The sequence below is a fragment of the Haemorhous mexicanus genome, chromosome 1 (genome assembly GCF_027477595.1).
Source record: "Haemorhous mexicanus isolate bHaeMex1 chromosome 1, bHaeMex1.pri, whole genome shotgun sequence".
NCBI lineage: Eukaryota > Metazoa > Chordata > Aves > Passeriformes > Fringillidae > Haemorhous > Haemorhous mexicanus.
In genome coordinates, this window is record NC_082341.1 from 139,161,754 (window position 1) to 139,189,421 (window position 27,668).

A 27,668-nucleotide genomic window follows, 5' to 3' on the forward strand; every position below is an offset into this window, starting at 1 on the left:
TCCACTGAATGAAAAATGAGTAACTGCTGAATTATGTGAGTATTGCACTGAGCAAAGAAATCACACTGTGAAAGTTTATTACCTTAGCTACTGTCCAGCTCCATATGGAGTCATTATGGCCTAGAGTCTCAATAGTGCTCCTGCATTGACCCCACTATAATGCAGCTGTGCTTCCAGGTATTAAAACCTCTCTCATATTTCACTGAATATTCCCTGGGAGATCCAAGGTTATTGTAGTAAAAACTTTAAAATTTCATCACTTTGTTCTTTGACAAAAAGAATTTGTTGAGAAGATCCTAGCCTCCAGATGAAAATGTGTGAGTTATTTCTTTTAAATCGGTTCTTCTTGCACGCTTTTATTTTTGCATTCCTGCCCTTGTTATTCAGTGGTAAATCTGCCAAGGGAGCTGATCATGTTTAGGTGCATTATACAGTTACCTAAGTAACCCACTTTCTTTGTAAAGTCTCTCTGAGCACGGTGCTGACCTTAAAATACCACCGTGATATTGCACTTAAAACAGCACCGACACTGGGGATGAACTTCCCGTCCCTCTCTGCAGATGCCAGTGATTTGGAATTTACATTAGCACATTTGAAACCACAATTTAAAACATTGTGCACCTGGTGAGCGAAGAGTTATCAAAACAAGGACAGAATGGAAATGTAGGAAATGGAAATGAAGTTAGTTTTCCCTGCGTCTAATTCATCCACTTGCTTGGGACCATTGTTCAGACAAAAGAGACAATGCAGTCAACTAAAACTGTCACCTGAAGAGAAGGACTATGTTTATATACTGGCATATACATTAAGGCAATCCATGTGTGTTTTAATATTTTCAGTTTCCATAATAGGAGTATACAATGGCATATATTGAAGATTATTTAAAATACAAAAATGGTAGGGGCTTTTTTGGGTTTGTATTTTTTTGGTACTAGTAACAGAAGAATTCCAGCAGAAATATAAGAGAATCAATCTTTGGATGAAGTCCACCTTCTCTGTTCCCAGTAAAACTGAGCAAGCTCTCTTTCCTCCTGCCTTCTTTAGTGATTTGATTGCAATGGATTCTGTGCCTGCCGCGCTATGGTTTTTATGATTCTGTGAGAACAGATGAATATAGCACTATAAATGTCCTTTCTGAATGCTATTTTAGCTTCTCTAAAGATGCTGTAATCTAGTCTATCCATGTTATTTACAGAAAAGCAGGGGATAGGGTTTTTGTTAGCTAGTGAGTGAAGTTTTTGTAGCGTGGACCCAATCTGTTTGCCTGAAGCTTCATAAGAGCAATCACTGATGAAAGTGTATATTTTGCCATTTTGAATTGTGCATGCACAAATGGGGATCTTTATGTGAAAACATGGTGCAACTTTGCTTAATGAAAAGGTTGTGTTTAGAGTTGTTTTGTGAAGTCCAGTGGTGTGGAGGGAATGAGAATCAAATATATCCAAGGCCATTGCTTTGATTGTCAGAGGATGTATTTGTCCTTAGAGAAGTCCCTCACTTAGCAAGGGTGGAATGGGTTTTTCTCTTAGCGAAATGCTTTTGTGGAAATATAAAACTTTTATATTATGAAGGAAGAGATTTAAACTGAAAGCATGCATAGGTCTTTCTGAAGACAACTTCCATCCTCATAAAGTATAAATGCTCATAAATAACTAGTCTTGCTTTTATCTTCACGAAATTATTTTACTTTAAACTTAACTGTGGACTATCAAGTCTGAGAATCTCTATGTATGATAAAACCACTTCCACAAGGTATTATTTTTAAAGCATATTATTTTAATGATTCATCCTAAGTTATGATCTTTTGTATTGCTCTGATAGCCAGTAAAAGTTAAAATATTAACTGTGCAGTATAGTTAACTTGGATAAGTGCAGCATTAAAGTAGATACACATTAGCCAATATGAAGCATCAGAGGTAAAATCAAAGGGATTAAATTTGACAGAAGAGCCCCATTTAATTTCTTCCAACCCCTGTGGTTCTATTGAATAAAATGTACTTTAAGTACCTTTCTGGACTGCACTAACATCTGCTGTTCTTGGAAAACAGTTTTTGCCAGAGATAGCTGTATTACTGGGAAATGCTGGCCCACAATGGCTCACGGAGAGAGCTATCTTCTTGTCTTATGCTTACTAATTAATTCCCACAAGGCATGCTCCAGGACTAACTATTGTGAGCCCAGCAGTGTGAAGAGGTTAGCTGGGAAGGTCACAGGGAGGGTTGTGGTGACAGCAGCAGAGCCCATGTGTGCGTGTGTATCCCCAAGAGATATATACATACAAAAAGATGTATGGAACAGGCAGAGACAGGCAATAAGTATAGAGACTCAGCTATGGCCCTTCCAAATAGCATACATATTCTAAAAATTTTATCTAGTCTGACCAATTGGACGCCATCCCAAAACTTAAGAAATTAGTAAATCCCTCAAGTATGATTGATTCTCATTGGGTAAGTTTGGAAAAAAATAAATCTTTGTTGAAGAAGTTGTGAAACCCACTTATATCTGGAGACCTGTCATGCCTAAATAAATAGTAGTGATCAAATGCCCTGTGCCTCATGTTTGTGTTGACTGCAGTGATGGCAGTCCCTAAGACAAGCCAGGGTTATGTGATTTTATCTGGATATGTGTATGTTTGCATGAGCACAGACACACATGCCCATTCACAGACCACACATATGCACAGACATTTTCTAGAAACCCTTCTTTCAAACCACTTCCTCAAAGAAGAAGGGGAAAACAGTTTTAATTTCACAGAACTGACCAGGAGAGATAATGAAGTACTTTCAAAACTCTTTATGTGTGGAAGCCCTAGAGGCAAACCCCAGAGCTTTCTTACTTTTAGCAACCAATTACCACAAAAAAAGAGTTTCCCCAATTATGAAGTATACTAACACAGGCTGCACAGACTCAATTTCACAAAGTGTATTGGAAAGACAGCATTCACATAATTAATGAGAAAATGCTGCATGTGTTCAGGCCTTCTGTTAATTGATTAAATGAGCCTATGTCTAAATCTGATTATAATCATGCTGTGGCAGTACAATTAAGAGTGAGAGGTAAAGGGATTCTCTCGTTCTCTCTTGTGCACTCTTGGATAGGAGGACGCACATCCTCACTCCTACTCCCCCTCTCAAAACTGTAAGCACAGGATAAAAACTGGGCAAATGGGAAAGGTAGCAGACTTCCCTATGGAAAGGGGGATAGCTTAATCACAATTACTTGAACAGTCGTTCTCGGTTTAGTGTCTTGGTGCCTGTTTAATCCATCACTGGCACTTGTAAAGTGCAGTGGGCTTTATAGCAGGCGTCAGTTTGATGCTTACCGTGGTTAACAGTTAACAAGCGCTGGTTAGTTTTCCCGCGGTGTCGCAATAAAACACAAAACCTGCCATGTGCTTGTCACTTTTTTTAAAGAAGGCCACAGTGTTCCCTAAGGGTTGTGAGAGAAGTTCATCCCATTGAACTGGTCAGCAAGATATCATTAGCTCGTTGTGTACATGAAATCCAGGGGTTAGAGCACCAAGCGTCACAAGCCAGTTTCTTTACCTCCTTGAGCTGATCAGAGGATCAGAGTATCAAGGAAGGATTAGCACTGACTTGGGATTTGTGTGATTGGTTAATTTATTGCGGCGATGGCAGGCCTTTCATCTATGGCAACATTTAATCAGCACGGCCATGGAGGCTATTACGGGTTAGCTCTTTTCTCAAGTCAGCCAGGGCTGCACCATCAGCCCTATCACAATTCCCCTGAAATTTCCAAATTATCTGGAACAGGCTTTAGCCTCACAGTAATAAAAATTAGAAGAGATCCCTGATAGCGCTGGTGGAAAAGGCTTTCACTTGCACAGGGCAAATTATAAATAGTATGAACGTGCACTTTAAAAAAAAAAATTCTCCACCTCTTAAGAGATGTGCAGGACTTATCACCCCTGCTCTGATCCAAATCCTCGTGGTTGAAAATTTATATTAGATTTTATCAGTGAGGCCTAAGTCTAGAAAAATCAATGAAGGTTATCTTTTATGTTGCAGGAACTTGTGGAAATATTGATTTTCATTTTATAGTGAATTTGGAGCATGAGTTGGTAATCACTGCTGAGCTGACTACAATGTTTGCCTACTGTATCTTTTACTGAGTTTTGCTCAAGTATTTAAGATAGTATATTCCTGTTGATTTTAGCATGTAGTTTGAAGTCAAATGCTTCTTAATACAAGTTGGTGCATCTTCTGTTATATAATGTAATCCTTCAGAGTAATGTTGATTAGCTAATGTCTGCTGAATGATTTCTGAATTTAATAGCAATGCTCAGAATGAGAAAGAGGAAAATTTCAGGACTCACTCATATATCTTGCTTCTCTCTTTTCCTTTCCAGTCACTAAACCACTAAGTAAAATAGAAAGTATAAGCGAATATAATGGAAAATAAGATAAAGGATGCTAAAAGATAAAATACTTATGTATGAAAAGACTTAGGAACCCAAAAATCTGCTAGTGTAAAATATAGTTATTCAATCTATTAAGCAATAAATCTTTCAGAACTAATGAAAACTAAAAAACTTATACTAATATAAGACACCATGGACAGTTTATTAAATGAATCTAGATCCTTCATCTTGGCTCTAAATGCTTTAAGTAAAACAATGATTCAGAGAGTGATTTTAGAGTTTTTCTCATGTAATGCCCTTATTCGCTCTCTGTACTTTTTATTTCCATAGAATTTGCTTTCAATGTCATTTCTATTGGTGGTCTCTCAATGCAACAGATTTTAAAATGGATAGATTCTTCAAAAATCATTTGAATATTCAAATAAATCTGTTCCTGCCAAATTTTTGCCATTTTTGTTTTGATTTCAGGTAATGTGAGCTTTCTTTAAGACCTGATTTAGAAAAAGGAATTTTTAATACCTTCCTCACACAATCTAACTCTAGGGCAAGTAAAATAAAATTCCATGAATTTCCAAAGATAAAGCCTAGCTGACCATGAGTACTTAAAGCAGGGAAACTCTGAGATAGCTGTAGGAGAAAAAAAAATTATAGTTAGCTTTAAATAGATTTTGGAGTATGGGCTCTGCTCGTTCCCTCCTTTGCAATTCCTTTGGGCAGGGCCTGTTGTTTCCTGAGTATAGAAGGCATGATGGTAACAAGACTTTGTCTGAGCAACCTTTTTAGCTTCTTAAGTAAGGATTTAAATCTGTAACTCTATAGGGATGTTGAAATACATAGGTTTTTAAATGTTGGTGCAGGAAATGGGACAGAACTAGAGAAGCTTTTTGCAAAGTACGTGTCCTCAAGAAAAATATGGTGCTGCAGGTATCTGTGAGCGTAATCTCTAAATACATCATCATTCTTAGCTGCAGAAAACTGACAGGGAAAAGTATATGAATGTAGAGACCTGGATCTCCTGCTTTGAGCACTTGAAGCGTGATGCTGGACAACATACAAGGATGCACTGAGCAGCATGCACAGATATGTAACATACTAGTTCCTAGAATTAACTGCATGTCAATGCATTTATTTACATTGTATTGGCATCCTTCCTTGAGTTACTTATGCCCTATTATGCTTCTAATGCTGTCATTATTTTAGTATCCTAACTTTTAGTTTTCTTCTTGAGTATTTAGTTGGTACATTTTTGGTTCCATCCATTTTTCTCCAATCTCAGTCTTTCGATATATTACACAGACATATTATGGATTTGTAGATATGAGTAATGATGTGTCACTGGGATCAGGGAGAGCAGTACTTTTTGTACCTTTTTGTGGTTTTTCGATGCTCTGTTTAAGCTGATTGTTTTTTCTTAAATTGGTAATTATTTTCAGGAAAAAAAAAAAAAAAACAAAAACCAAAAGAAATTGAATGTATTCCTTAGTGCAATTATTAATTTCTTACTAGTCTTGGAATTTCTATGGACTATGAATACTGGTGATGTATGTAAAGGAAATTAAAGTAGGTTTACCTCCAATTATGCTGACTTTTATAAAGTGCAATGAAATAGAAAAGAATATTTTTTCTTCCTATAGGTAAATGCTTATGATACACACAGCCTGTAATCCTTGAAGGTTGTCCCACAGCAACTCCTACTGACTTCTGGTATTTTGAGCTGAAGTAATGATGAGATAAATATTTTAAGGATCAGGCTTGGTGTGTTTGGGGACGGGGTGCATAAGTGTAGCAACATTTTTTCCCTTTGAATTCAAAATGAAATTTTTGATATCCTTAAATCGCTGACAGTCGAGATACCCAAAAAAAAAAAAAAAAATGATCTGCAAAGATTGGTTTAAATTCTGTTATATGGATCACAGGTACAATTCGTTTTTATGCCAATGGGAATATTGTCTTTGTTACTGAAAGTAAAATATGACCTGTTGTCTATTTGCGTGTCTGTAATGGAACTACAGATGAGGCTGCAGAACCAAACAGATATGCCTGGACAGATTTGATAGCCTTTGCGAACTGTTAGTCTTGAACCTGGCATTTGCATGGAACTACACTGAATATTTTATTTTGGATACTTTAAGCCCGTGCTAAGTTTAAAGAAAACACTTAAAAGGTTCATAATACAGTTACTCAGGATTTGGAACATTTTTTTTGTATTCTCTATAATTATCATGTGTTCTTAAAAATTTACCATAATTGGAAGGACTGCTTTTTTCATTACTGGATAATTTATTTCCATGAAGTTTTCTTTGAACCATCTGTAGATCCCAGCAGTTCACCTTTTTTTTGATTCTTCTCTGCTGCCATTAGTTAGACACCAGTGAGAAACTACCAAGTGTTTACATTCAACAATCATCTGAAGCATTGCTTCTGTTGGAAATATACCTTGCTTAGCTGATTTCTTCACAGTGATTATTGCCAAAGTTGGCTGTTAGCTATAGCTTTATCAAAAGTTTTTGCTCATTAGGCTTTAGGTTATATTTTAGATTAAGTTCGAATAAATGGAGATGGGCAGATGGTGAGTTAGTTGTGTGCTGGATTACTGAGGTTTACTGAGCAATTTCTAGTAACAGAGAAGATTCTCCTACCTCACCAGTACTGTGTGCAGGACATGATACTCTTTCTTTTGAACTTTTTTTAAAAACTCTTTACCTGCTGTAACCTCCATGAGCTGATCAAGAAGGGCAAATACCCACAAGAAGGGACAACTTCTCTGGGGAATATGTGGTCAAGTTCCCCCAGGTCTTTAAAGATTCTTCAGGGAAGAAAATATTTTACCCTAATTTGTCCCAAAGAAAACAAGTCCATATAATTGACCTGGACAAATAAATCACATACAATTAATCTTTCCCTTTCAAAATAATTATATGCAGCTATAGCAAAGCCAAGGAATTGGAATCTGTAGGTACCTGGTAGGAGACATGGGGACCTCAAGTCAGTTGGTTAGCAGGCCAGTTTGGGAAACTCAGCAATTTAAAGGTAATATGGAAACAAGGTGGAATTGTAGGAATAATAAATAATAAATAAATAAACAGTGATGTTACTTTTTTAAAAGTAAACAATCTTTCTTGAAATAAAACAGTGGAAAATTTGGATTGTTATCCCTTCCTAGAATTATGTGTAGTATGTTGACTAGCCAGTTCATTTCTAGATTATTTTGGTCATATTCCTGGGAAATAAGCCAATACTGATAAATAGACTTGATGTTTGAAAAGCCTTTAGGATTAATCTAGTGATTATAGTATTGTAAATTTGGAATTTGACTCTAGAAAATGTAGTCCATTTGACTTTATGAAATAGATTTTGAAAAAATGTGAAAGGTAAGTTTGCTTGAAATGCTATATATCATATTAATTACAGAAAAATGGGAAATGTTTCAGAAGTTGAAAAATAGGATTGGAACACATCCTGAGTCAGAGAAACTATTTCAAGTCATTCTCCTGGTAAACGTTTTCTTACCTGTGTGCATTTCAGCACCATCCTTACATGTGTGATGCACCTCACTCATTCTTATCCAAAATCCTAAATTATCAGCATTAAACAATTAAAACAATTTGAGTCAGACAAGAAATGTCGTTTTTGCCAGGTGCCATCAATCTGTTCTTTGGTTTATTTACAGTGCAGGCAAGGTCTGTAAGCTTTTAGTTTGTCACACAGGTGTTTATTAAGAAGGAAGAAGTGAAGTTAGCTCGTCCACTTAAATGGGTTCAATTTTCTGTAAATACGAGGAGCACATATCAAGGTTTCTTGCATCATTCTCTGCCATACACATTTATTAAGGGAATCCACTTTCTTTTTTAAACCAGTTAATTTCTCAAACTTTCAAAAAATTCTAGTTAAACTTGAAAATCAGTGTTTCTTTTTAATAAAACCGAGTGTTGTAGTACTGATATTTAACTAATATTTTATTGTAAATGGTGGCTTTATTTTAGTGTATTGAAAGCTTGATAACATTCAGTTTCATGTGGACACCATTCCAGATCTTAAGATTTATTTAATTTACACACTACTTCAGTCACTTCAAATTATATGGGCTCATTTATATGTAAATTTTGCTTTTATATAGAAAAGTATGTTTTTTATTAATATATATGTGTATAAATATCCAAGTAATGATCTTTTAAAATTATCTATGTTGAAGTGAATGAAGTAATTCTGTAAAATACCAATTAAGCATTTCACTCTCAGTAACAACAAAGTGGAAATTCCAAAAATTCCATAAAATCCTATTTCTGTCCAGTACTGAAGGGTCTCTGTTGATTACATGGTAGGCAGAAGGTAAAAGAATAAATAGAATTGATGTCTGTGGACCATGTCCTGCTTCTTTTACTTTGGATATGGAAAAATTTCTATGGCTTCTGTTGTTTTCAGTGATGAATTGTAGAAGATGTACAAACTGCAGTGTTTCACTTTGTCAGGATGCTGACAAATAGATATTATAATGAAACTGTCTTGAATATCCAGGTACATACAAGTATAAATTTGATTGTAATATTATCTGCAACTTGTAAAAATTAGAAAATCAGTTTTCTTGTCTAAATTTTCTTGCATTGAAGGAATTTTTCAAGTCAAATACCTGTCCATTAATTTTCAATACACTATGGTTAACATATTATTTTGTTAAAATCCTTGGCAGTCTTCTGTGAAGTACTTAAAAAAAGAGAAGCTTTAAAAAAGTGTTTGAAAACTAGCCTGTTTATAATACAGTATAGAGATATAATTCCTCTGAAAAATATGCTTTTTACAGCCAAATAATTTCATAACTAATAGGAAAAAGGCAGGAGTGTGGTTTATTAGAAAACATCCCATTCCAGTTGTCAAGGTTTTAATCAAAATCCCAGGCCTTTTGGAGTAATCTAAGGATTTTCTCTTCGGTTTTCTTAGTTGTTTTTTGAACTATAATCCCAGTAATGAGCAAGTAACAAAACTCAGCTGTACCTATGAAACTACCACCTATCACAGTTCTTTCAGTCTCAAACAGGATAACCAGAGCATAACTACTGTGAAGCAATACAATTATGAATTTCTTGAGGGGGAAAAAGGAGAGATAAGTGCACAGAAGTCAGCTAACACTGATGCATGGGTGGCTACAGCATGCAAAGGGTTAACAAGATTTTCATTTTAGATAGTTGCCGTAGTAACAATCAGAGAGCTCAGGCTGTATCTTTTCTATTTGTGGGAAATGTTTAGATTTACAGAGTAGCTCAGCTTATTATATATCTGCCTTGATTGCTGGATAAGGTTCGTTGATTAAAAACAGAATAAGATGCATTTTTATAATGCTAAGGGAACCCACTGCCCCCTGCCTCTGCCTCCCATCACTCTTTGTCCAGATCTCTCTCAGCTCTCCCAGCACTTGCCCACTGCCCAAGGTGTGGCTGTAAATCAAGTTTCACTTGAACTTTCAAGGAGCAGGGGCTGGATCTCCCTGAGCAGCATGGAGCAGGAGCGCTTGGTCCTGAGCATCCCTTTTTTCCTTCCAGAGGCTGATGTGAACCTAAAGCCATGGCACCACCAGCCCTGGGTTCAAGCTTCTTTTGTTTGATGTGGTAGCTTGTGTTTACTTGTTCACCATCCACAGCTTACTAAAAGGAAGTTTGATCAAAGGTCACCTCTGCAGTGGAGGAGTGAAGAGGCAGATTTCCATCATCCAACTGTTCTCAGAATCAGCAGGAGCTGTCAGAGGCTCTGCAGATGTGACCACCTCCCTTCAATGTGCAAATAGAATCTGCCTTGTGAGAATCAGGCAATTTTTCATTTCCTTCCCTGTAAAGCTGAGAAGGCTTGTGGTGACCACAGCAGCACCTGTGCACAGTTTGCAGTAACCCTGAAGCCTGGAGGCTGCCACAGGAGGGCAATGCCCCATGCTGATGGCAGCTTCACACCTCACCTGAAGGCTGATATCTCTTGGGAGCAGGGAAAAAGCCCTGCTCAGCTGGAAGGCCAGGTTCAAGTCTGCCTTGAGCAGCTGTTGCCACTTAGTGCCAAGTGATACGGGGTAGTTGTTTGAAAGGGATATGGTGGCTGCAGTAGTGTGGCATTTTAATGCCTAATTCTGTGATAAGAGAAATTCTGGTATAAAGTTGTAGTGACTTGTGGGGTTTGATAGGCTGGTCTGCTCTCATTCTGCCAATTTCTAAAGCGTTTGCTCTTTGCAAGCTTGATTTATGCCTGGTGCTTTGTGGTGTTAGGTTGCTTTCTTGGCTCCATAACACACAACTGAAGGTCTTTCTTCCCCTTTTTCCCTTTTATTGGCTTATTTGGTATCTTGAAGTGCTAGGAACATTTGGAAGCTGTCTTTTGTTTTTTTCTTTTTTCTTTCTCAGGTATCTGAAAATTCATTCAAAATTTTTACTGGAAGGATAAAGGATTTGATTTTATTGGATTGGATTGGGTGTTCTTTGAAGCAGGGGAGACCTTCAAGGAAAAATTACCTTTTGGAATTAGGAAATAATTTTTTATGAAACTGGTCTTAGCCAACAGTAGAATAGTTTTCTAATCACTTAAATTCAGTCTGCAATGTGGTGATTCTCAGCTTGACTCTTATTACCACTGTGAGTTTTCATTTCATACAGCAACAACAACAAAATTAACCTAACCCCTGTATGGGACCTATGTGCAAATTTGTTGTTCTTTTTGATGCTCCCTACTTTTGAAAGTCATCCCACTCCCATTTGAGAACCACTCCTTGGATTTGTGATCTCAGAGACTTTTCAGGTCTCAAGGTGCCCTATCAGAGAGCACTGAGCTCCAGCACTGCTGGCCCAAAGTGGCTTCATCGATAAACTGGCAACTGACAAGAACTTGATACTGGCAATCTTTAATCATAGATGTACCCAGTCACTGCATTCATGAAATTCACACTGTTTTGTTTCTACACATGAAAGTGAATGAATCCATCAGCTGCCTTTAAGCAATCATCCTTTTATCAACACTGTCATAGGATGCCAGCCTGTGTATATCCATCAGTACCAGAAATGAACTTTGGTTCATAGGGAAATTCTTGCTGCAAAGAATTTCAAAAAATCAAATTTATTTCTTAGTGAAAAAAAGATCCTTTAAGTAAACTTGTCAAGCTTCCAGTTTCTTTGTCTATTGTTACTTTTTTCAAGTGATAGTGGTTTGAGTTTTTTTTAGTTCCCTAAAATATGTTAGTATGGGAGGGGTTTGGGCTTTGTTCATTGTTATTTTCAAGTTATAAACATAGCACTGGGTCCCTATCTCCCTTTTACCCCTTCTTTTATGTGTAAATGTTTCATAACTATCTGTATGAAATTTCCAAGTAAAATGCATATTCTTGGAACTGTTTTTCCTTATGGAAAGTCTTTTACCCTTAACTTCATTGTGTTCAAAACCAGAAGCCTGAAAACAGCATTCCTACGCTACTTCTTTGTTTCCAGATGTTAAGATCTATTATGCAATAGTAGAGTGCATAATCATAATTATGCATTCATGATGATGCTTGTACTGGCTTAACTCAGGAATAGTGTGGGAAAGCTAATCTCGAAGCTACAGGCTGTTTTCCTGGACTTTAGATTCTCATCTGAGCTGTTTGTTGAGTCTTACTGGAACCAGAGCCCTGTACTCACCAGTCCTGCTGCTGGATTCTCCATCTTTATCTCCAGTCCCAGTGAAGGACCTTCACCCACTCTTTTGAAACTTTTTTTTTTCACGGAAACTTGTGCAGTTGCAGTTCTTAGTCATGCTGCATATGATCAGTACACTGAAACAATTTAAAGCAGAGCTGCGTTACACAACAATGTCATACAAACTGCAAAACCTGAGAGTATTTTTAATCTGTCATTGGGCATTTTAGAGAAATTTTAATTTTTGTGTGAGAACAGTGAAATAAAATCCTCATGCTTTTAAGGCAGTCAGTGGGGAAAAGAATTGCCTGATTATGTGTAGCATATTCTTCAACTGGAAGAAAGTAACTGCTTGCAAGGTAAAGGTGCTGCTCTGCTCAGTTCATCTTCTTGGTCCAAGCTTTCTGAAATTATAAGAAAATGTAAGCACCATGAATCTGTAATTCAGATCTGTGAACAATCATATTGAAGAGAAAACACAGAATCTTGGAAAGTATTTTGTCTGTAATCCTCATATTAATCAGTTACTTTATACCACTAATATTTATTTTAAAATCTATGCAAAATTTGATGGTATAGAAAAAAATTTAAATCCCAAAAATACCACACAGTCATATTTTGAAATCTATTTAGCTGATTTTCTTTTGAAGTCTATTTTAATATTTTGAGGTTTTTTTTTTTTTTTTTTCACTGATAATATTTGGGAAGGGGCTTTCAGTGGAATAAAAAAAAATACAGAAAACACAAAGCATACCTTATGAAAGTTCAAACAGCTAAAGGAAATTTTACAATATTCCATTTTTGATAAACTAGAAAAACAGAAATTAAAAGTGACTAGATAATAACCAGATAATTTCAATTATTTGTAAACTTTTCTATCAGTATTGCATATATAGCGGGTGTGTGTAAAGTTAATTGCTCTCCTCATTACTTGTGAACATGAAAGCAAAGAGTAATAATAAGAATCACTAAAGAAACCTTGTTTCATTTTTTTTATACATAAACTGTCAAGTGTCATGCATAATGCAACAGTGTACCAACTAGCAATACACTTGCAGAAGACCGTTTAAGTTTGGTTTTTTGTGGACACGAGAAGCCAATTTTAAAGCCATCCCTAAGAAGATTGTCCTTGATTTTACATTATCCTGGGTGGGTGTTTCAATTTCTTCCATTTACTATCACGCTCACTGGGGAAAAAATATCCTAGTGTCTGCTTAATAGTGATGGAATTTTCTACATGAGGATGTAAGGAGGAATTAGGTTTTACCCCATAATTATATATTAAATCAGTGTTAAAATACAGTTGTAATCAAATCCTTTCATATCCCAAGGCCACACATTTGATACAGTACATTGGAAGGTCAGAATACTTAGCTGAGTATACACCCCTTGAGACTCAACAGATGTACCGATAGGCGGCCTAATCCCAAAAATGCATTCATAAGTCTGGAAGATCAGAATTGAGCCTTAATTCTCTAAAGGACTGCCACAGTGTTGTGTGGTCCTTTCATCCAAATTAGAATGATTCATTATGCCTAGTCCATTAGCACCATCAGGGATAGGTGTGGGCCATAAAATCTGCATTAGGATTTCTAAATATGTCAAGGATAATCTTAAAAGGAGATAAACTGGATGTTTTAACTGAACTAAAAATAATTAATCAAAGTCATACATATAGGCTTCTGGTTGTTGAATCATGTGTTAAACTTCTACCTTAAATGATTATTCTGTCTTAACAAACATAAAACTTGGGCAGAGGATTGCACGTTGGATTTATGCTATTACTTTAAAGTATCACGTTTCCTCTTAGTAAAGAGATATATATATATAAATAAACACCTAATAAAAGGATGTATAAAAATCTTTTAAAATCCTCAAGAAAGGCATAGATTCTTTTCTATTCCCCAATTCTATTTCAAATTAGAAGGGAATTTATATATAATATTTTGTGTGCATTCAGTGTGCACAGCAGTGAAGTTCAGATATTGTGTAATGCATCACCAAGAGAATTGCAATACCTACACCATTGAGTACAATGCCTTTGTATTGAATATGTATTTCATAAAGACCTCACAATATTCATTGGAAATGCAATCCTAATAGAGCTGCACTCGTTTATACAGTAAAAATATGGGACAAGCATATACAAAGAACTTTTTATTTTCTCTCTCTTTAGGGAGAAAGAAAAAAGGGTTGAAATTAAAAAAAGTTATCTTTTACTACTGCTAAAGCGTGACTTATTCACCATTTATGACAGAAACATTCACTTTCCTAAAGTAAAATACACAACCTGAGTTGCAGTTCCAAACAAAGTAATAAATATATATAATAAGCAGAATCTATAACTAGGTATTCTGTAGTTCTGTGTAATGGATAATTTTTAGGAGGCTTTGTGCATGCTTTTTTTTTCCTTTATATTTTTTTAATTTTTTTTTTTTTTTATTTTGAATGGATTCGTAAAATCATGGAATGGTTTGGATTGCAATGGGCCTTAAAGCTCTTGCACTTCCAGCCCCCCTGACAGGGGCAGGGACACCTGCTGCTCAATGCCCCGTCCAGCCTGGCCTGGAACACTTCCAGATGTAGGGAATCTTACTGTTTGAGCAACCTGTGCCAGTGCCTTACTATTCTCATTGCGAAGCATTTCTTTCTGGTAGCTAATCTAAGACTACTTTCCTTCAGTTTAAAGACTTTCCCCCTTGTCCTATCATTACCCCTTTTTCTATTCCTTACATAAAAATAAGCATCTGACACATGAAATTTGGACTTCTCTATAAGGTGATTTAAATCATCCATTCCAGGATTTTAAAAAGTATAACAAAAAAACCCACCAAAATTTCTCCAAACTAGAAATTATTCAGTACCACACTAAACTAAACTGGAAATACAGCAATCATTTTGGATGGCTTTGGTGTAAATTGCTGGACCATGGGACCAGTCAGAATTAATCCATATGCAATATAAATTACTTCATGTCTTCTGGAAAAACCTCTGCTGCTGTTCCCTTGATCATCTGAATTATCTATTGTCACATTAACTGCCCCAAGCCCAAATGATACTTGTGCAAAGTGGGAGTCCAGTTCTCAGGAGGTTACCAGGGACTGAGTGTTTATCCCACAGTTTGGTCCGTCAGCCTGTCTAGACTAAATTCAATGTTTGCAGAATTGCAGCTGAGCCATACTGAGCAGAGCGTTCATCTGTCTTATGTGAGAAGCGTTTGGCAAAAGTGAAACAAGTTACAGTCAAGCAAGTGCATTCAGAAAGTGTTTACTGGCAAATATCAACATGGCTTCATTAGTAGAAAGAGAGATTAAATTCTTAGAGTACACAGTAATTTACAACAGTGAGGTTAGCCCAGTAGGAAAAATGCAATGATAATTCAGTGTGAAAGTGTGCAAGCAGCTCTGCATTATATCTTGTCTAAAGATAAGTTCTACAGTGTGTGATTTCATCGGTACAGGTGCATGTCATCTCTGAAATGGTATTATCCAAAGTATTCAACTTTACAGTGCAGCAGGAAGGTTCAACACCCATGGCAGATACCTGACACACTGACAGTGCTCATGCTACCCACAGGTATCAACTCACCACAACAGAGATGATTGACTTAGAATTGTCAATTTTCAGAATATCCTCAGCACATTTATGCTAATCACAGCACAAACTATGATTTCCTGCTTCTGGTCATTGCATAAATGCACAATACATATATGCACTGCTTTCCCAAAGAACAAAATGAACAGGAGAGAGAGTAAAAGGAAAAACAAAATGTAAAAGTGAAGTCAAGAGAGTGGTGGCAAAAACACTGCTATCCATTCCATGCTTTTTGTGAAAGGAAGTTATCTACACATAGTCAGGTATTTATAAAATGGGGAAAAAGAAGAGGGAGGAAAGGGCAGGGGAGCAGCAGCTATAGGGTGAAGCCAGATGAAGGCTTTAGAGGAAGGAAGGACTGCAGTAGAAAGCCCATCAAGGCAGAATGATGTGGGCAGTGGAAGATCACTAAGTGTTTAGAGATTAATTTTCCAGCTTTTCCATTCCTGTCCAATCAGTTGGTTGTCACCTCCTCCAGGATCACAGAAGCAGACAGAAGCAATCACCAGGACTCAGCTAGGTCCAGGTATTCCAGAATATGGATTTATTTAAAAGTGTTTAGAACTGAGGGAGAGTTTGAAGATGGGTTCCAAGGGTATCCTGAATTAAAAAGAACAAATTGAAGTTGCTTTTGACAGCATTACTTTGTACCTAATTTAAAATTACATATGATTTATGTTTATTTTACAGATTTGAAAAAAATGCACTCTAGTTAGGTAAAATGAATTGAACCCCATGTTTAGCACACGTTTAATTTGCATTAGGCAATCACATTTGATAGTAATAAAAGTTTTGAAATCATATTAAAATCCTGACAAGTGTTGGAAAATATTAACATTGCTAGGGGGTGGGGTTTTTTTGTTTGAACAATTTCTTTGGTCTGCTTTAGGTTTGTGGATGAAATGTACATAGTGATACATAGTGAAATGTATGTTCAGTCTTGTCACTTGACAAGTGATGATCTCTTGGGGTAAACAGCAGGGTTTCTCAGTTGCAGGGAATCCCAGCTGTCTTTTGGGATTCCATCTGTGTGCACATTTCACCCCCCCCCCCTTTTTTTTTTGTGTTTGAAACTTTTAAAGGCATTGGTTTGACCACAGCCTCTTCAGCTGTTACCAATATTTTTCTTCTACTATCACCAATAAAAGATGGTGGAAAGTACATACTTCTTTTCTTCATCACTAGTTTCGTGCTCCATCACAAGTAACAATTTGTGCAGATCTGCAGATTCTTGAACACTGCTCTGAAATCCTGGATCCCACAAGGTTGTAAAGTAATAACTGAAACAATTATTCCACGTTGTCTGAAGATTCAGGTGAAATTAACTTCATACATTTTGCTGGTATCAGGTTTTCAGAGTTTGTGGGTTTGAGTTTCTTTTTAACCACAAGGACTAAGGATTGCAAAATTTCTTTTGCATTTAGTTCAAGTTTCAAGATCTTCCCTGCAGACATAGTGGGGGCTGTGAAATCTGAAATGCTGGTCCAATTGTAAGAGTCCAGAGTGGGTGTTTCTAGCTGGAGACTGTCATGTCTTTGCTTTAATTAGTGATGTTGTCATCAGCATGGAACTGTAAACCTCCTGACATCTCCAGTGTTGTATTAGTGGAAAGGAGTTGCCTCTGCATGTCTAGCAAAGAAAGCTGTGGCACTGTGAAGTGCTGCCACGGGCCTTGACTGGCAGGTGTTCCAGAAAAGCCCTTGAGATAAATATTCTTCCAAGACTGAATCCTCCTTGGAAAAAGATCAGAGTTTTCAGGGAAGCTACAGGAAGTGAAAGACAGTCCAGCTGATTGCATACAAATGAACAACAAAATGTGGATCTCTGTCCATTGGGCTGTTTGGATGGGATTGTCTTACAGCTTCATGAATTTGTAATCAGTTATAAGGTAAAGAAATGCATTTAGACAGTCAGTGTGAGAGGTGATTAAATGGAGTTACCACTCCACTAATGGAGTTAAACATCTTAAAACAATTATTAATTAATCAGGGATAGTTGAGACCTTTACAGATCTCTGTTATTGCGCTGTCCAGAATGACCCTTAGGAGCCTTTCCCAACTGAGTTGAGTTGATGAGCTTACAAAGTTTGCTGAATTGAGTATGGTGATCATCAAAGGTGAACTCAACCTCTGAAGAGGGGATGTTCTGCAGTTTCAGCATGTCAACCCTGTGATGATCCAATTGAATTTAAATTGAATTTCAAAGAAACCTCTGTCAGTTTATTAACTGGTGTTTTGCTAGCCCAGACTCATATCTGAAGGCACCTGAGATATGTTTCCAGCTCTACTCCCAGTACACTCTTGGTTTTAATTGACTAAATAAACTAACTCTGCCAAGAGGGCATTGGAACTTTCTCCAAGGTCATGAAGATATTCTGGTAATATTCTTCATTTTCCATGGGAACTTAGGCTCTTTGGAAGATTTAGGAAGAAAATCTATTTGCAGGAATCAAACTACAGTAAGAAACAAAGCCTTTGAGTATCAGTACATCTCCTTAAATAATGTTGAACACTTCTTGGAACATTGTGCCTGGGACAGGATGGTCGTGTCACAGTGACTTTCTGAACATGAGCTCAGTAGCACAGCTTCTGAAGAAACTGCTAGCACTGATCTGGCATTTGACATCAGAATTTCATAGATTTCAAACAACCTTGATCATGCTGTATTTTTCTTCAGCGTGGGGGTTTCCTCAAGTTTCTGCCAGGCCACACACATCATATGTTAGAAATCTTTGCAGGGAAGAGCCCATCTAATGTTACTTGTCAGCACTGATTCCATTTAGCAAGAGTGCAAAACTATTTTCGGCTTGCTGTGATGGCTATTTTTATCTCCATTAACCTCTTGACTGAATATAAACATTTATTGAGGGTTACCTCTCTTGTTTGTCCAGTTGCTTCAAAGGTTAGTGAAAAGTGGATGCCTGTCTGACCTCTTTTATCCTCATTAGCTAATTCTAATTGTTCCCTGAGAGATCACAGTTTTGACCCTGCTTGTCCTTGTCAAATTTGTCTAGTTATGGCATGAAAGCATTAGCAGAAATTGCATTTTCAGGGAAACATTGCTCAAGTGTAGAATGTACAGTTACCTAGTGTAGAGCAGTGAACAATAAATACTGTGTGTCTGTAATGTGCCCTCATTTGAAAAATGTGAGGTAATTAGTGTATGGCCCCATCTGACAGACACCCATGTTAGCAGATCCCTGTGATTATACTTGGGCAGCAGGGAGAATGTTTTGTAAACTTTTGTGTAGCAGTTCTTTTGGAGGGAGAAAAAAAATTATGTTTGGTTTTTGAAGTCTTATATGTCAACAGCTTCAATATTGTTGCTTCTGTATTAAGAAAGCTTTTTCCATGTGTGTAAAAAAGGTACATTTCTTAAGCTAGAGATATTCCTGCTAGCACTTTAAAAAAATCTGAAACAAAACTATAAAGTAGGTAACACCTACCACCACTGTTTTGGGGATGATGAACTCAATTTTGCAGTATGACAAATAAATCTTATGAATTGCAGGATGATTTTCATAGACCTCTCTGAGAGCATGAACATGAACATTCAAGTAGGATGATGTTCCAAAGGTAAAAGAGCTGTCATGAAGAACATGTTGCCCTGCCAGGACTTTCTTGGGTGTCAAGCCAAGAAAGCCCTTTTTCATGTTCCTTGGTGGTTCTCAGCTGCCGTTGTACCGCTGAGACAAAGGACCTGGCAGGTCTCAATTAGGTATCTCAAACAGACAGGTCCTGGGCTTCAGAGGTTGTAACCAGTGCCTTAAATTCCACAGGCACTCAGTGCAAATTAAAAAGCACTGGTGTAATGCGCTCAAAGCACGATATCCTGCTTTAGAGGCGGGTTGCCGCATTCTGCACCCGCTTCAGCTTTCAAATGGATTTAAAATGTAGCCTCAGGTATAGCGCATTGCAGTAGTCTAATCTTGAGGTGATAAAGGCATGACTGATTTAACCATAGCTTCTTGTTATCTTGGACTGGGGTCTTTTCATTTTAACCATTTTAAGGAAATGGCCTTTCCTGAATCAGCAGGCTTGCTTCAGTTCTTACTATGTAATAAGGCACAACAAGAGCAAGCCTCTCTCGGTGGTGAACACCTATGAATGTGTAAACCTCACAGGATGCCAGACCCCAAGAACTGCTGCCGTGGTCCTGACCTGCCTTACAGCTCACACAATATGCCAGTAAGGTGCATCAAAGGAAAGCCACTGCTGGTATCCCTCAGTGGAGCTGCCAAGCTTTACAAGCAGCTGGGGTCTTGTGAAGTTTTGCTTTCATATTAAAATAAGTTTATTTACATATCTGTGCAGCTTGGGAGCAGAGCTATGGGAGAATGGGAATTCTTTTGAGGTGTCCACCAGTTCTTCTGGGCTAGCAGAGCTGTGAGATGAAACACCCTGTTCCTCCTCCAGCCTATCTCTAGTGTTTTGAGACCACTTACAGCTGCAGAGCTGATTACAAGTTCAGCTGCCAAGCTGACCTGGAAGCTAATTTAGTGATAACCATGGAGTTCTTTAGGTTCCAAAAAAGCCCTGTAAATGGGAAATGGCAAAGCAGACACACATGCTGACTGCTGGTGCTTAGTCCACCTGCTGCCACCACTGCTTCACCTCAGAAGGGATGAGGCCTGGGCCCCTCTCCTTGTCTGGAAAAAACTGGGGCAGTGGCCTGGGACTAAGCCTACCCTTACTAAAGGAGAAATTAATCTCCATGAGAAAGTCAAACGGTATCTCTGTATCTCATTCTTCCTCAGCAGTATGTGGTTAAGTATAATCCTTTCCCAGGACATATTATTTGTCCTGTCTATGTAGATAAACTATTGCCCAGCACAAGAAGATCCTGATATTATTTGAGGCTTTTTGATACCACCTTAATGCAGATAATACCCTTAGAGATGGAGGAGACACAATGAAATGTCAGACGTCTGGAAAGAAGTAAACCAGAAATAGGAATTAGATCTTGTGAAAATTAAATAGATGATCCCTTCTGCACTTAAAAGATAGAATTTTGGTTTGTTCTGTTTTTTAACTTGGCCTCCAACTTTGGGGGGAAAAAAATCAAACCTTTTTTGAATGTCTTAATAATTTGTGGTGTACTTGGAAAAGTCTCCTAGCTGGATAATATTTCACCGTCTTTTGATTGTACTTGGGATTACCAGAGACTGAAAGCACATATAAGCACAAAAACATGTTAAAGGCTTGACTGAAATGGCACTTGGAGAAGTGCAGCAAGTATTGGAGTGTGTCCTGATCCTCCTCTTCATTATTGCTGTGCAGCCATAGTTGCCAACATTCTTGCTACAGCTTGTATTCAATTTGGGTGTGATTCTCAGCTGTGTGGGGAAAGCCACTCTAAATTGTTTCTGTGGGTGCCTTAGTACTGTTTTGGTGTAAATTGCAGTAAAGTTCAGACTTTTCTATGATAGAAGATAGAGGGGTTACTTTGATTACTTTTCATCTCATCTGTTGCATCTCTTTTTCAGTTCTTCCCTTCTTTATGTCATCATTTTCTGTGTAGCCTACATGTATGTGCTTTGCACTGATTTCATAACTGATAATAGCAGGCTTCTTGATAATTTAAATAGAAACTTCAACGAAATTTTAAAAAATTAAACTATTTTATTTACTGGTCAATTATTAATTAGAATTTAAATTAAGAATACAAGTGCATGCAGTTGGGTTGACTCTTGTAATACTCCATATAAGCAAAACATACTTTCTTCAACTTCCCACAGAGAAAGCAGCATTAGGAGTTGAGACATTGCATGTCTCTTGTTTCAGTATTCTTACTGAAACAAAATATATTTTACAAGGTATATTTTTGGTAGATGTTACCTTCCTCTTTCCTAGTTTCATTCATAATTCCTATTTGTTTTTTCCCAATACATAGGGAAGATGAATAATGTCATGGAGTAAGTATAGAAGTGTGACTTATGCACAAACATTTGTATGAAAAATGTAAAATCTAAAATGAAAATTAAGTAGGAAGTAGTATACTTGATAAAACAGTATTACAGTCTAAACAGATTTAAAAACCCCACAAAAAAGTGAAGACCTGTGACATTTGATCTTTTTCTATCATCTTTAGTAATATACTAATGTAATTATAGTAAATATATATTATTTAAGGTTATTGATTTAATCTTATATAACTGAAATATTTTAAGCAATAACTTATTTTCAATAAATATTTTCAGGTATCTTTTATGAATGTGATATGTTCTGTAGTAACTGTTTTTATTCTTCACTACATTTCTAGAATACTTATCCATAATAAATGTTGGCAAAGCATCTGGAATGTCCATGAAGATAGGATTTTATGTATCTTAAAATATTTTATTTTGGTCAGTAATACAGAATATTACAATAAAAAATAGGCTGAGACAACTAGAGAATTCTTGGTGCAGTATAAAAATAATTAAATTCTCTTACAAAATGTTGGACTGTCTTGGACAGAATTAAATCACAGAAAAAATAATTAAAAGCTATGTTGTGACTGCTTTACTTTGTACTCTCTTTTGTGGTTTTACTCTTGATACAGAGGAGAAGAACTGTCTATGATCGAAGTCTAAGTGCCACATACTGACACACTCAGGATTACCCACAGGATTTTTGCCATTTGATTAGTAAAAGGAGTTAAGTTTTAATAAATTTCAGGTCTCTGCTTGATTGCCTCAAGTAAAAAATCCCTGAGTATAGAATCCGAAATACAGACAGGAGATGGTAAATAGCCTGCATGCCTTTCAGGTGTGATGATGTCATGCTTTACTTTTTAGTCTTTGAATGTATTCATACAACTTGTTTTATACTCTTTTTGCAGCGAATCATTAGCATTATTACTATTTCAGACATGATAAAATCACACATCAACACATAGCAAAGGGGAGAAAAAATTCCATTCTCCATTCAGAGCAATTTCCTATGATAATACAAATGTTACCCAGGACAGATCTTTGAAATGGATACCAATTCTTTAAATTCTTTCCTGTCTGTTTCAGGAAATAGTGAGATCCCATTGATAATGAGGTACAATGTATCTAAAGTTCACTTCTAAACACTTGGCTCTTTGCTGTGAAAGTCATCTGCATTCCCTTTATAATTCTCAGCCACCAGAGATCTGTGTAATCTTGGAGATCTGATCCAATATCATTGGGAAAATCCTTGATAATAGTTTCACCATTCAATCAATGAAAGAACTAAAGCTTCCTGCTTGTGTCTTCCTTAAAAAAAATCCTGAGGCAGGGGAATAAGACTTTGGCTTATGGGTTTTGAGATTTTGTTGTTTGCAAATAAAATGATTATTGCCATTATTATTCAAGTTCTTAATCAAGGCGAACAAATGGCATCTGTTTGTTATCATCCTTCCTACAGAAGACAAAGGCTTCAGTCCCTATGGTACTGACTGCTGGCCCCAAGTGGCTGCTGGATGTGACTTGGCAAGGAGTAGAAGACCACAAAAACAACTGCATTGTGTACAGCAAAGGTAAACGCAAACTGATTTTTTTCTTTACTTTCTTGTTTAAGCTACTGAGATAAATATGTACCTGTTGCACACTAGGAAAATTAACACTAATACTAACAAGCCCTTAATGTCAGGTTTGGTTCCCATTTTTCTTCCATGTTCTGGTTTTGCCTTTTTTTTCTTTTAGTGATTTAAAAAACCCACATGGTACCTGTGGTTTATTAAATGCTTTTTAAACACTGAAGGACATCAGCTGGCATAAAACGTACTATCCATTTCTCTCTGAGAGTCAGTGCTCTGGGAAACGTCAGTGAAACCTTAACACTTTGAATAGGTGAATTCTTTTGGACATTTTTGTTTGGGCATACTGGATATCATTTCTCTATTTTACATAACATTGTAGAGTACTAACTGAAATCCAGCTTCATATGAATATTGAGGATTTGATTGGACTATGAAAAGACTTTGTGTCATCATGGTAGAATAAGATAAATGGAACTGGATTTCAGGGTTGTTACCTCTGATATTCCAGTCTCTGTGTAGCTGTGTGATGTGATGATGCTTCACTGGAGTATTGGTGAGTGGCAATAGATGTCACTTGTGTCTTATGTGAATTTTCAGATTTGTTCAAGTCAGTACAAGGCTGCCTGCCAAAGATGCTTTATCTGACCCACCACATCTAACAGCTCCTTTGGTTCAAGGTGCACAGGTTTTTGTCTTGCATCTTGAAACAACACAAAGAGCCTTGGGTTCAGTCCATAGCACCATGGACTATGCACCACTCTGATGCAGTCACTTTAAAAGCTTTCTAAATGCAGCTACAGAATCATTACAATATGTTTAAAAAAAAAGAGAAACAAAACACCACTTGAATACATGGAATAAAAATAACTTAGTGTAGCTGTGTTTGGCATTTACCCTGCAGATCAGGTTGCAAAACTATGACTTTTCTTCCTTGTATTTCAATCATCAATCTCAGCACTTTGTGAATGCTTTAGAACATGCACTGTTTTTGTTTAATTTCTTTTAGGTTTTATTTCTAACCAAACAGACCTACTGAGATCAAAGATTTGTTTGCTGAGGCAACCTAGTGACCATTTCAGCATACAAGCATCCAGGCAAATAAGCACCCATATCAATATATTAACATACAAAAACACTAATCATAACATCAAAGACTCCTAAAAACTTACTAGAAACAATTACAACTTGTTCCTATAATCATTGCAATTTATACACTTATAAGAGGATTGCCTTTAAACTGCCACAAGCCTTTGAAAGTTGAAACGCTTAAAACAGGGAATTTGCATGTTAAAAATGAGTCGCACACCAGGGTCTTATAAATTCTTTCTATTATAATTACAGAATGTCAACACATTCATTCTACAACCTGAAACACCTGCAGTACTAGAGAACTGGGCTCAGATCTAAAAAGGGTTGAGCTGCCCTCCCTTCACAGCTTGCTGATTGCGGCCCAAGTGGAAGAAGCAGCAAAGTGTCAAACACACTGAGGCTTTTTGCATGAATCCAGAGCTGTATTCATAAAGCATAATACTCATAATATTGAATACACTCAGGCAAACTTTTCTGCAAAAACTTCTTAATGTAATGGGAACCTACTTTCACTCTAAAACATAGCCCCTACAAATTCCCACAGGATGATGTCTTATCAAGTACTATATTCTTTCTGAAGTTATAATAATACTTAGCACATATTTACCAGTTGGATTTTCATCTTCAAAGTATTTTACAAGCATTATCTAATTCATTAGACAGTTTTGGTCCTGTCTGATTTATTCTGTTGAAATACAACTTTTTTTTTCAAATAGTAAGGACTTACTTCAGTTTGATGCAATCTGATTAACCCAAAATATTGGTATTTTCATTTAAACGTGATGGATTTTGTTTCACTGATCATGGTGTTAATTTTAGTACTTGGTTAACGAGGTATGGTGAGACAGTTTAACAGTACTCAAGGTGAATTCTAGCGTCTCTACCACAGATGCATTATATGAGGATAAATTTGAGGATAAATGCATGTTAAAAACCTGCTGCTTCACTAAACTAAGGCAGGAAGTAAGTTGTAGATATGCTTTGCTTTCGCTGTGTTCTTTTCCTCTCTTTGCACTCTGAGGTGGCTGCTCTGTCGGTCATTAAGGATCTACCCTTGCCTTGAGCTCTGTTGGGATTTTTGTGCTAGGAAGATTAATTGGCTTGGATCACAAAACAATGTCAAATAGAAGATGGTAAAATAAATAAATAGAATAATGTTTCTCCCTTCAATTTGTATCTCATCATTCCAGATTACATTTCTTTGATTTGTGTTAGCTTTCTGTCTCCTATAGTGCCATTACTTCTAATGGAATGGTGTCAGCTGGCATGTAGCTGTAATTCGATGTTATGTTGTAGTTGCATGTGTATAATTTTGTTAGTTTGCTTAGCAATACGTTGTTATTTCTGAAAGCAATTAGCTGAACAAATGTGTGGAATTGTCCATGTAGCAGATTTGGTCACCTGGGAGCTGTTTTCCATACTAAACTCAAGATGAGATGAGTGGAGTAAATTGGCACATTTCTAAGACGAAGATAACTTTAGAATTGGCTAACAGTACATAGTACTGGTTGATCAGTTGCTGACTCAGAAGCACATGCCATATTTCCTTTTAGCTCATTACAGAGATATCTTTGAGAGCAGAATTTTCCCCAGATCCTTCAGGAAAACATAGGAATGTCAGTCTGGTTTCCAGTTCACTTTTGAGCACTGTAGTCACCCACATATTGCACACAGAATAGTTGCAGGGACAGGAGCCTAGAGTGTAGGTTCTGTTGAAAGAGAATTTGAGCTGGCTAAGTCCCTATTTGCCTTCAATGCTCTCCTTCTCTGCATAAAATACTTCATATTTTCCCTAGGTAAAGAAACAAAGCTTATTTATTTATTTATTTATTTATTTATTTATTTATTTATTTTAATTATGATTCACACATAGAGGGCTATATTTCTAAATTATTACAGTGCAATCACAAGTCATCTTCTATACAAATCTTTAGATAAAGAAAACTTTTTTTTATAATCACACATCAGAGTACATCCAAAGTGAATAGCTATGGAATAAATATTCAATACTTGAAATAAGTGCTATTCTAATTATTCAGTTTAGTCTAGGATCACTATCTGTATTTTTATAACTACATTTCCCTAATACCCTAGTATTAGAAACAAGTTAGAAAACAGAAAAGCAGTTCATTAGGGGTAGTTAATTAATTATTATCCCATATTACAAATTCTTATACAGGTTGGATACTCATGGCACATGCCATTATTCCATTCCATTTTCTTAAAGGAAACTTTTACTACTATAATTACATTCAAAAGGAATGCTGTTTTTGTTTTAATATTTATCATAAAATTCTCTCTTGTTTCAAAAATGGACTTTCAGAAAGTCTATTCAGTAATTTGAGATATGTCCTAGAAACTGAGATTTAAGAGACAGATTTTATGAATTAAATCTTGTTTAGAAATATATGTTTTTTAAAAGAAAAAAAGCTTCAGAATAATTCAAGCAAGTTGCAGAGGTAGGAAATATTCATGCATGAACTGTATCATCATTGCTACATTGTGCACTTTAGAAGCATTTTTGCCTAACAGAGTTGTGCACCAGACCTGGAAAATCTCTAAGACCACAGTTAAGAGTCTCCCCACAAGCTAGGAGGGGGCTGGCATATTTATTTATTGCAAATCTTTCACTGGAACAGCAAGGATTTTAAAAAATAAATTATGACTGACCAGAATAGAAACAGTGTAAAAACCACAGTTGCACAGACTAAAAGCCATGCTCATGAACAGACATTTTTCTAGATGTTATTTAAGCCATTTATGTGAAATGTATGGATACCCTATGTTTAGTGGCATTGTTAAAACAGGGTGTCTGTACAAATATTTAGCTGTGAGAATTATAAAATCATAAGGCGATTAAGTTAGCTAGTTGTGAAATTCCAATATTGCTTTTTAAATGACTTCAGGATATAGGAGGTGCTAAGGTTATTATCTGTTATCAGGAATACAGCGGAATTGTACGACTGGATAATAACTAAACAACTGACACAATGTAAAATTACATTATCAGTGTGTTAAAACAAAATTGCGCCCTAAAGGAGTCTACATGCCAGCTCAGAGCTGCAGTGTAATTATGCTTAACTCTGATAATTAAAATACAACGGAGATCAACAGAATCATTTTCATTAAGAAAATTATTAATGATGGTGGTATAACAGTAATTGATTGCAGAGCACCACAGGATAACTCTGTGCAGGAAAGCCAACATGTGTAACGTGTGTCTGGGCCGGTCGGGTTGCGTTGCGTCCCACTGAGCGTGCTGCCGGCCAGGTGGCAGCCCTGGGGCACGTCTCCTGCTGCAAATCCTAATTTAGGAAACGATGGCTTTGCAGGCTGCCCCTTGGAGGGACAGGGATGGGTGCTGGTGCACGGGATGATGGGATGGGGTCGGGTATGGCTGCCAAAAGGGAGGTGGCTGCAGGCAGTGACTCACACGTTTTTAAGCCAGCCGTCATCTCAGTTTGTGCAAGGCAGTGTTT

General features: G+C 36.7%; 1 protein-coding gene across 2 annotated transcripts in view; it reads left to right on the plus strand.

Annotated features, from left to right (window-relative positions):
- ZFPM2 (zinc finger protein, FOG family member 2) overlaps positions 1–27,668 on the plus strand; it is a 307,582-nt gene that overhangs the window by 172,255 nt on the left and 107,659 nt on the right. For both annotated transcript variants that reach the window (XM_059865184.1, XM_059865192.1), the window contains one exon: positions 22,986–23,097. In XM_059865184.1, coding sequence (XP_059721167.1) covers positions 22,986–23,097 — 112 coding nt within the window. The remainder of the gene's footprint in view (positions 1–22,985; positions 23,098–27,668) is intronic.